The 10,060-nt window shown below is 44.5% G+C and overlaps 1 protein-coding gene across 4 annotated transcripts; it reads right to left on the reverse strand.

Moving 5' to 3' along the window:
- Window positions 1-302: 302 nt before the first annotated feature.
- Window positions 303-5,387, reverse strand: LOC109771405 (uncharacterized). 4 transcript variants are annotated; one of them, XM_040391870.3, is made up of 3 exons: window positions 2,469-5,387; window positions 1,954-2,023; window positions 303-772 (listed from the first exon to the last, which is right to left on the reverse strand). In XM_040391870.3, the coding sequence occupies exons 1-2, from the start codon at window positions 5,197-5,199 to the stop codon at window positions 2,001-2,003; spliced, it is 2,754 nt and encodes a 917-aa protein (XP_040247804.1). In that variant the 5' UTR covers window positions 5,200-5,387; the 3' UTR covers window positions 303-772; window positions 1,954-2,000. The 4 variants fall into 4 exon arrangements, with proteins under 4 accessions (XP_040247804.1, XP_040247803.1, XP_040247805.1 ...); XM_040391869.3 differs by having other exon boundaries at window positions 303-776; XM_040391871.3 differs by lacking the exons at window positions 303-772; window positions 1,954-2,023 and adding an exon at window positions 2,274-2,355.
- Window positions 5,388-10,060: the final 4,673 nt, after the last annotated feature.

A 10,060-nucleotide genomic window follows, 5' to 3' on the forward strand; every position in this document is an offset into this window, starting at 1 on the left:
TTTTAAAAAATTGACGTATCGGGCGTATCCCCGTATCCCGTATCCGATACGTATCCAAGTATCCATGCAACATAGATGAAGGCTGTGAGCAATTTCAATGTTTTAGTGCTTCACTTCATATGGATAAATTTAAAAAAAAATACTAAAACATCTAAGGAACTTATTAGCCATGAAAACAATGCTCGAATTGGCAGAGAAAATTAAGCAAAATCCCCCAGTATAATGTCGCCAAAGCTATTCTGTGTAGGGAATTTTTTTTTCTTTGTCTTGACACCATAACATATTCCAAAAACAGAGGCATGTTCAACGAAGTCCTTCCACTTCAGAAAGATCAATTAACTTAACATGCATTAACTCATCTATGACATTGTTCCGCAAAAAAAATATAAAAATTCAGTTGTAAATAAAGCATTTGCTGATAGTAAGAGTGTTAGTTGCCAATAAAATGCAAAAACAATATAGAACAGCAACATGTTACAAAATAGTAACAAAAATACTTGAAAGATGCAACAACTTTGCACTTTAACGTTACCAAAGCTATTGTCTGAATGATCCCCCAGTGTAAGCTCTGTACATGAATATTATTCATTTCCCACCTCACCGACACAAGATTCGTGTCTCCCTAGGCTCCGTCCACCAGAGCACGCACATCGTCAGCAAGCCAGCAGCGATGCAGGCCGACATCCTTACAAAGGAAAAGCACCTTATCTGCAAGAAACTGACTGTCATCTTCGACGAGGCCACCTCCGATGACGCCAGGAAGCTCTGAGAACTGTCTGAGGTACAAGGGAAGGCAATGAGATCAATGTGAGCTGCATTGAAATTCTTTGAGATTTTTAATTAGAATTGATCTCAAAAGGCAGAATTTTTGTGTGGTACTAAAACAAATGAACCTCTTCCCTGTTATCTCGTCTGAGCACTTGTGAGAAAAAATCGCATTAAAGTTAATGATGACAAAGCACGAGGAAAGTTGAAAGTTTAAGCGAAGTGCATATCTACTCAGAATTTACCAGGAGGCTATTCGAAAAGGTCTTGCTCACATGCATGAATGTGCTGCATTATAAAATTGTAGAGGGTGGAGGTTTGAGTTTTTGATAGCATTTCGTTATTTGTAAATAATATCAAATTCTTTGTCTGTATTGTGCTGGGACCATTGCTTGATTCTTGGCTACATATGACCACCTAACCATGGTGAACAAATGTGATGGAGAATATATTTCATTCCTGCATTATGATCGCTTATGTAGTATTGTTCTTAAGGCATAGTTCTACATGTTATGCTCATGCTATGGTGAGCGGAATGAAGAGCATTGCATGATGTTCATTTAATTTTAGTGCACTTGACCATAAATCAGGATTCTGTGCAGCATATAATGGAGGCTCTATAATCTAAGACATACACTTCTTGACCATGATTTATCTATTGAACTATTTGCACCTACAAAAGACAGAAAACATGTGCCACAAATGTGATATTTGGCACCTTGAAAAGCCAGATAAAGAGCAAGAAGGGTACACCACACATGGCATGTTACCTATATGCATTGAAAATTTCTTCACCAAAACAATTGTTCTTAGAGATATAAAATAAAACATGCCCCAGGTTATCCATTTTTTCTAACAATAGCATAAGTAGACAAGCCATGAATAACATATTTGAAGGTCAGCAACTCAGCATCGACTGGTAGAACTAACAAAATCATTAATACTATCTAACGAGTTTTGGATCCTCATATTCCTAGCAATCCTACGGTGCAGATACAAACAACAATAACACCTGGTTTGTGGATTAAATAGACAACAACTCAAAGGCACATCCAAATACACTTTTGAACGTGAAAAGAACACTTAAACCTAACAAAATAATTTATATTCTACCTTCCATCTATATGAAAGACTATCACCCAAGAGTGCCACTTTGAAGCTCTGAATGATGATACAAAAAAGTGTTACCTTCATCCTCTTCTTGACTGGAGAAGTTTGCATGATATCCACCACCTTTAAAACCTCTCGAGACAGTGACCTAATAAAATCGATCCAAAGATGAACATGGATTGCATGAGTACTCCCTCGGTTGTAGGACAAAAAGGATAATGTGTGATGCAGAAAGCGGAACGTTTTCTTCCAGTGCATTCACCTAGACCTTTGAAGCTTCTGATTGTACAAAAAGCTGGTTTGTGAAACATGATCCCTAACACTAAGTAGACTAATACGTGAAATAAAAATAAGCAGGAAAAAAACAGATCAGACTAAATTTATACAAGAAAATGAGGTAATGATAACTTATCGATTCATTGAAAGTTGAGGTGGAGCCTTGTGATTTGCTTTCTCATGCAAGTCATAACTGACCAACATCTTCCAAGTAATGAAAAGTATGTATACACAAACAAAAAGTTAGCACTGTCCATATTTACATTCTGGCTGTTTACAAATTACAACAGGATCTGCATGTTTTACATGTCCAGTACCATTGGCAGGCAGAAGTCCACGGATATGCATCTCATTGTAAAGCTTGGAAATCTCTTTCATATTACCACACCGAACATAACCTTGAATCAGTGTCCAATATGTAACATAATTTGGATCCACATTATTCTCAATCATTTGATCCAGAAGCTTGATTGCTTCTTCCATATACCCTTGAGTACAGAGACCATGGATCAGTATAGAATAGGTGAATACATTAGGCTGAATACCTTGCTCGATCATCTTTTGTTTTAACTTGAAGGCTTCAGTTGTATTACCATCCTTGCAATGTCCATCAATCAGGGTATTATAGGTGATAGCATTAGGGGACATACCCTTTGATTGCAACTTACTGAAAAGACTAACTGCCCTTTGAACATTCCCAGACTTGCAGAGGCCATAGATGAGAGAATTGTATGTTACAATATTTGGAGTAAGACCGACGCCCAACATCGCATCCCTCAGGCCAAAAGCTACATCGACAAAACCTGAGGCAGAGCAACCATGAATGAGGCTAGAATAAGTGTAGTTATCAGGAACGAATCCCTTTACTTTCAGATCCTCAAACAAATTTCTAGCATCTGAAACTCTACCCAATTTGCACAGCCCAAAAATAACAATGTTCCACATAATTTTTGCAGACTGGTGATTTCCACCAGCAAGAGATTCAATGACATGTGCTACTTTACCAATATCAAGCGTGCTTGCACTGCAGTCTGGAATCATGTTTGTACCGACAAGCTTTTGCAACACCAAATTTGCCTCATCAACCTTTCCCTGTCTATAGAAACAGCTCACTAAAGCACTGCAGATGAAGAGATTTGGAGCCAGACCTTTCTCGACCATTTCAAAATACAAATTATAGGCATCATGCAGATTGCCCTCATTACACCATCCAGCTATCAGGGCTCCATAAGTGACTGTATTAGGAGAAAGTCCCTTTGCAGTCATTTCAACAACGATATCATTCACCTTGCCACTTTGCCTAGCTACAAAGAATCCGGTTATGAAAGAATTGAACATTTCAACTGAAGGAACAAAGCCTAAATGTTCCATGTCAACCCTAATTTGAGTAGCTCTATCCAGGTCACCTATTTTACAGTAACCATCAATTAGTGTTCTGTAAGTCAAGCTGTCAGCAGGACACCTCCATTCCTTCATCCTACCAAATAGCTCCTCTGCTTCAACCATCCTCCTAATCTTACACAACCCATTAATAACCGTGTTAATTGTAACCACGTTTCTCCCCAAACCCCTTGCTAAGGTTTCCTTCCAAAGGTTCAAGGCCTTCTCGGTTTTACCTGCTTTGAAGAAACCATCCAACAGTGTGCTACAGCTAATTTCATTAGGCGCTACTCCCCTCTTCAACATCAAGAACCACAATTTAAGTGCATCATCAATAGCACCACACGAGCAAAAACCATTCAATAGCGTGTTATATGTTAGTGTTGTCCCTGCGAACCCATTCCTTACCATCATATCACAGGTTCCAAATGCCTTGTTCATGGAACCATTTCTGCAATACCCATCTACTAGAGTATTGTAACTATATTTATCCAGACGCACCCCTCTATCCTCCATTTCCTGTAAAAGTTCCTCTACTTCAACCATCCTCCCCAACTTGCAATATCCATTGATCAGTGTGTTGTACACAAACAAATTAACCTGCAGTCCGACATCAATCATCTCAGCTCTTACCCTGTTGGCATCTTCCATTCTTCCCCTTTGGCAATAGCCATTGATCACCGCACCATAGGCTACCTCGTCAACCACAATCTTCTCATTTTCTGTCATTTCCCTTACAACCCTCTCAGCCTCCTCCATCCTCCCCTCCTTGCAGTAACCCTTTACAAGTAAGGTATATGTCACCACATTCGGTGACAGACCCTTAGACTCCAGTGACAGCAAAACCCTTCTCGCAGCCTCGGTCTGTCCTACTCCGCAATACCCATCCATAACCGCATGATATGCCACCAGGTTCACCTCCACGCCCATCCTCTCCATGTCCTGCACGAAATCCACTGCCTGTGTCACCCTCCCATCCCTGCAGTATGCCTTCGCCATGATGGCCACCGTGAACTCGTCCGGCAGGGTACCATCGCACCGCATCTGCTCAAACACAGCCACCGCGGTGCCCACATCCCCAGCCTGCACTAGCTGGTTAAGCAGGCGGTTGCAGGATCGCAGGGTGCGACGGCACCCAAACTTCCCCATTTCATCGAACACGTGGAGGGCGTCGGTAAGCTGGCCAGCGTCTGCGTGGGCTCGGAGGAGCAGGTCGAAGGAGGCGGCGGAGAAGGAGAAGTCTTTGTACACCTCGGCGAGGTGGGGGAAGAGGGACGGGGCTGCGGAGCTGGAGCGGGCGGAGAGGAGCGAGGCGACGAGGTCACGCGCGGCGGGCAGGCGGCGGGCGTGGGCGAGGATGTGGAGGAGCTGGGCGTGGGCGAGGAGGGACGGGCGGTACGGAGCAAGGCGGAAGAGGTGGAGGGCGGCGTCCGGGTCGAGGCGGACGCGGCGGAGGGCGGCGTGGAGGAGTGCGTGTGTGAGCGGGGAGGAGGAGAGGAGGCGGGAAACGGCGGGGAAGCGGTGGAGGAGGAGGAGGCGAGTGAGACGGCCCAGTAGAGTGGGGTCGGTCGCGGCGCCGACCTCGCCGTCGGCTTGGGGCGGAGCGGAGGAGTGGATGGGGCGGCGGCGGAAGGAAACAGGCCGGAGTAAGCGGCATCTCTGGAGCATGTATTGGTCGGAGAGGTATGTTGTGGTCTTATTGCGGCGGCGGGGTGGTAAATGGGAAGGCGGAAGCGGTGGGTGGCGGCCGGCGGGGCGGTGAATGGGAAGGTGGCGGCCGGCGAGGCGGGTGGTCGGAGAAGAACGGGAGACAGGACGAGAGGGGTGGGCTAGTGAACTGAAGTGGGGTTTGGGGTAGGTCACCAAAGTGAGGCCCAACCTAGCCCGGCCCGTGATAAATTTAATAAGGCCGGCTCGCTAACCAGACGGAACTCAATACATCGAAGTCTCTTGGGATGAAACTCTCCTAAAAAAAACCTTGAGGGCCTATTTGATTCATAGGATTTTAAAAACATAGGAATAGAAAAAGTATAGGATTGGACTGGCATGCCCACTTGAATCATATAGGATTAGCAATGAGTGTTTGATGCCAGGGAAAAAACAAAGGAATTGTAAAAATAGGTTGGAATGGATGTTAGATTTCCTATGAAATGTAGTACAAAAGATTTCATAGGAAAAATTCGTATGGGATCCAATCCTATGAATCAAAGGACCAGCATGGGAAAAAAATCCTAATGATTTCAATCGTCCAGAAATCCAATAAAATTCCTTTGAATCAAAGGAGCCCCAAGTCTCTGGGGTTGACCATCTTCTTCCTCCCGAACGAATCGATGGGCGATGGTGGACCACACCGCATACAACTTCATTGTCGGGTCCAGCCTATAGTTGTCACTAGTGGATGGGAAGCCATCAAAGCCTCGGTCCTGTTAGATCATCACCCTAGAGAGGAGGTCGTCACAGCCGAAAGAGTCACAGATCCAAGAGCTAGACCTTTGTTATTTTCCTCATACCTCACACTCGCACTGGAGGAGCGCACATGGCGTGGAGATGAGATCAAAGGACCAACTTATAAAGGAAAGTTGCCAACACGGAGACAAACCCTGCAAAACCACCTCTTGTTAGGGTCGTCAGGGGTTTGGCGGGTGGTCTTAGTTAGCTTCAAAGTTCTCCCCCCCCACCCCACCTCTTCCCAAAGTTGAATGTTATTGGTACTAGTTGGTGTAATAGTTTGAGGTCTGCTACTATGGCGAGTAAGAAGTGAAGCCTACTTAAGCCATAACAACCCACAAAACCACCTCCGGATCTATCCCAACATGTAGAAGGCGTCCATGAGGGGTGGAGTAATCGATGTATGGGTGGTCGGAAGGTTATAGTATGTATCATAGTTGTATCTTTCATAAGCCAAGAACTCCAACCGTCAGGTGGAGTCGAAGACGAAGATGAAGGAATGTTCCAATCTGATGGTGTGAATTCCCCATGGTTGTGCTAGTTGTTGGTGACAATTTCGTCGAGACCTAAATAGTACACTGGTCACATGTAATTTGTAGTCGTCAAAGCGTCACCATGGGATCTTAGACATGTGAGAATAGAGACACAATTTAACCAATATCGTCCCCTGGTTGTGGCTAATAGCATGTAACGTCTTCGGGCAAGCTATCGGGTATAAGGCCACTACCATCCAAGATCTAGGTTGGCCGTGCAGATCAACACTTATCTTTTCTACATGTTTTTTCCTCACTCATGCGCACCCCGGGATCATTTCCAGTCAATCACACCCATCCTCAAATAACCTAGGCCAAGCCCACTTAACTTGGAGGTTCTTTGGAGACGATCTTCTTGAAAAGAAGGTGTGTCTTGTTGATACGAGTACTCTATCAATCATATTAATCTGGATGCTATATACTACCCCCCCAAAGGATATGATGTCCTCGTCGACCCAGCAAAAACATTTTCTCTTAACACATGTCTATGTGCCCCAGTGCCACACATGCACATGTGTCATGTCGTGTGCCACGACGGCCCACATGTGCCATGCACATGTCTGCGCCACTGACCCGCACACGCCCAAGTAAGATCGGCTATAATACCATTTTGTAACATCCTCGGGCTGGCTGGCAGGTATGAGGCCGGTATGCCTGGTGTAGGATCGAAAGTATGTCTAGAGGGGGGTGATTAGACTACTTGACCAAATAAAAATCTAGCCTTTTCCCAATTTTAGTTCTTGGCAAATTTTAGCAGCTTAGCACAAGTCAAGCAATCAACCTACACATGCAATTCTAAGAGTATGGCAGCGGAATGTAAAACAATTGCATATGAAGGTAAAGGGAGGAGATTGAGGGAGCAAACGCAATGTTGACACAGAGATTTTTTATTCGTGGTTCCGATAGGTGGTGCTATCGTACATCCACGTTGATGGAGACTTCAACCCACGAAGGGTAACGGTTGCGTGAGTCCACGGAGGGCTCCACCCACGAAGGGTCCACCACTAGTAGAAAAAGGGTCAAATGTCAAGCACATTAGTGCCGGTTTGCTTTTGAGCCGGCACTAATGTATGCATTAGTGCCACGGACCGGTACTAAAGTGTGTGGTGGCAGGATGTTGTCAATCCGGGGCCCCGCCAGCACCTTTAGCACCGGTTCGTTCGTCGTACATAAACCATTCGTCCACCCGAGCTCGCTCTGTTCTTCCCCTTTCCCCTCTCCTCTCTATTCTTCCCCTCTTCCTCTCGAGCTCATCACACATTTTGCCCAAAATTTGTCAAGATTTGAAGGCCCCCATCCATTAAAATGATCACAAAGGTTAGCAACTTTGTCCTTTCATCTCTCATTGCTAGATTAGCTCTTGCAAAGCTTTATATAGTGATTAATTTATGAGTTTAGTAATTTGGGAGGAAATATATGTGCTAGTATTTGATTTATATGCAATTTGAGGTCAAAAATAACACTTAGTTTGCATATGTAGGTGTGGTTTACTTAGTGCCTTCTAAATCTCCGTCGTAACCACAGTCGATCGCCCGCACCGTTCCGTCACCGGCACCACCTTGTGGTGAGCCTCTTGTTCATGAATGTTTTACATTACCAAATTGATGTTTGTGTGATTTGGATATATAGTTACTCGTATAATTATCTTACCCGTACGTTGTTTGTTATACATAGTGCCATGGTTTTGATATCCGTCCCCGTCGGCCCTCGTCCTTGTTATGATTCAGATGTGGTATATTCTCTTTTAAAACTAGTTGTTGCATTTCGTGTTTATGACAAATTATGCCCTACCAACTAATACACATGCATGAACACTATTCACAAATCTTACATGATTGTCGATATCTAGTCACACAACTAATACACATGCATATCGATCTCCTTCTTAACAGTTCAAAGAGGTGCGGACCAGCTCCTACCAACAGAGCGCATACGAGCACTTCAAGAGGAAATAGCGGGATTTTTGCTCGACCAGGTCATAGATCCCAAAGGAGAATACTATTACCCGCTACCGCCCCCATGAACCACTTGTCATCGTGCTCCGAAGGCACCAAGGCAACATGTAGGAGAAATTGTATATATATACATGTGTATGTGTGAATAATTAATGGTGGTTGTGAGACATTCAATTATATATATATATATATATATATATATATATATATATATGATCGGTTCTACGAGAAAATCTATTTATATATATGCATAACATGTACAATATGTAGTATCGTAAAATACCAGCAAACAAAAAAGAATTAAATGGAAAACACAAAATTAATGGAAAAATAAAAATTAAAACCAACCCCCCCAAACATTTAGTACCGGTTAGTGCTACCAACCGGTACTAATGGTCTACCTGCACCCGGGCCTGGCTCGTGCCACGTGGTGGCACTTTAGCGCCGGTTCGTGCCAAACCGGTAGTAAAGGGGGGGCCTTTAGTCTCCACTCTTTAGTGCCGGTTGCAGAACCAGCACTAAAGGCCCTTACGAACTGGCGCTAAAGCCCGGTTCTGCACTAGTGCACGAAGAAGCAACCTTGTCTATCCCACCATGGTCGTCGCACACGAAGGACTTGCCTCACTAGGGTAGATCTTCACGAAGTAGGCGATCTCCTTGCCCTCACAAACTCCTTGGTTCAACTCCACAATCTTGACAGAGCCTCCCAAGTGACACCTAGCTAATCTAGGAGACACCACTCTCCAATAAGTAACAAATGGTGTGTTGATGATGAACTCCTTGCTCTTGTGCTTCAAATGATAGTCTCCCCAACACTCAACTCTCTCTCATAGGATTGGATTTGGTGGAAAGAAGATTTGAGTGGAAAGCAACTTGGGGAAGGCTAGAGATCAAGATTTATGTGGTTGGAATGGGATATCTTGACCTCAACACAAGTGTAGGTGGTTCTCTCTCAGAAAATATGTGTTGGAAGGGTAGGCATGTTCTGATGGCTTTCTCCACGAATGAAGAGTGGGTGGAGGGGTAGTTATAGCCTCCACACAAAATCTAACCGTTACACACAAATCACCAAACTCGGTGGGACCGATTCAAAGAACTCGGTCAGACCGATTTGGTTCATAATGTGACCGTTAGGCATTTCGGTGGGACCGACATGTCAACTCGGTGGGACCGATATCATTAGGGTTAGGGCATAACGTAATCTCGGTGAGACTGATTACACAAACTCGGTGAGACCGATTTTGGTAATAGACAAACAGAGAGTTGGTCAGGCAAAGTCGGTGGGACCGATTCGCTCATCTCGGTTGGACCGAAACGTTACGAAAAGGAAACAGAGTGTTTGCATTGCAATCTCAGTGGGACTGATCGCTCATCTCGGTTTGACCGAAACGTTATGAAGGGAAACAGAGAGATTACAATCCCATCTCAGTGAGACCGAGATCCCTATCGGTGAGACCGAAAAGACTAGGGTTTCTGGCAGTGGCTATGTCAACTGAACTTGGTGGCTCCGGATAGAAAGAATCGGTGGGGCCGAGTTGGACTTTTGGTTTGGGACATATGTGGATATGAGAAAGTAGTGGAGGGTTTTGGAGC

The sequence above is a fragment of the Aegilops tauschii genome, chromosome 6 (assembly GCF_002575655.3).
Source record: "Aegilops tauschii subsp. strangulata cultivar AL8/78 chromosome 6, Aet v6.0, whole genome shotgun sequence".
Taxonomy (NCBI): Eukaryota; Viridiplantae; Streptophyta; class Magnoliopsida; order Poales; family Poaceae; genus Aegilops; species Aegilops tauschii.

Excerpts from the sequence above, each read along its gene's own strand:
- LOC109771405 (XM_020330092.4), bottom strand. The coding sequence starts at position 5,199 with ATGCTCCAGAGATGCCGCTTACTCCGGCCTGTTTCCTTCCGCCGCCGC.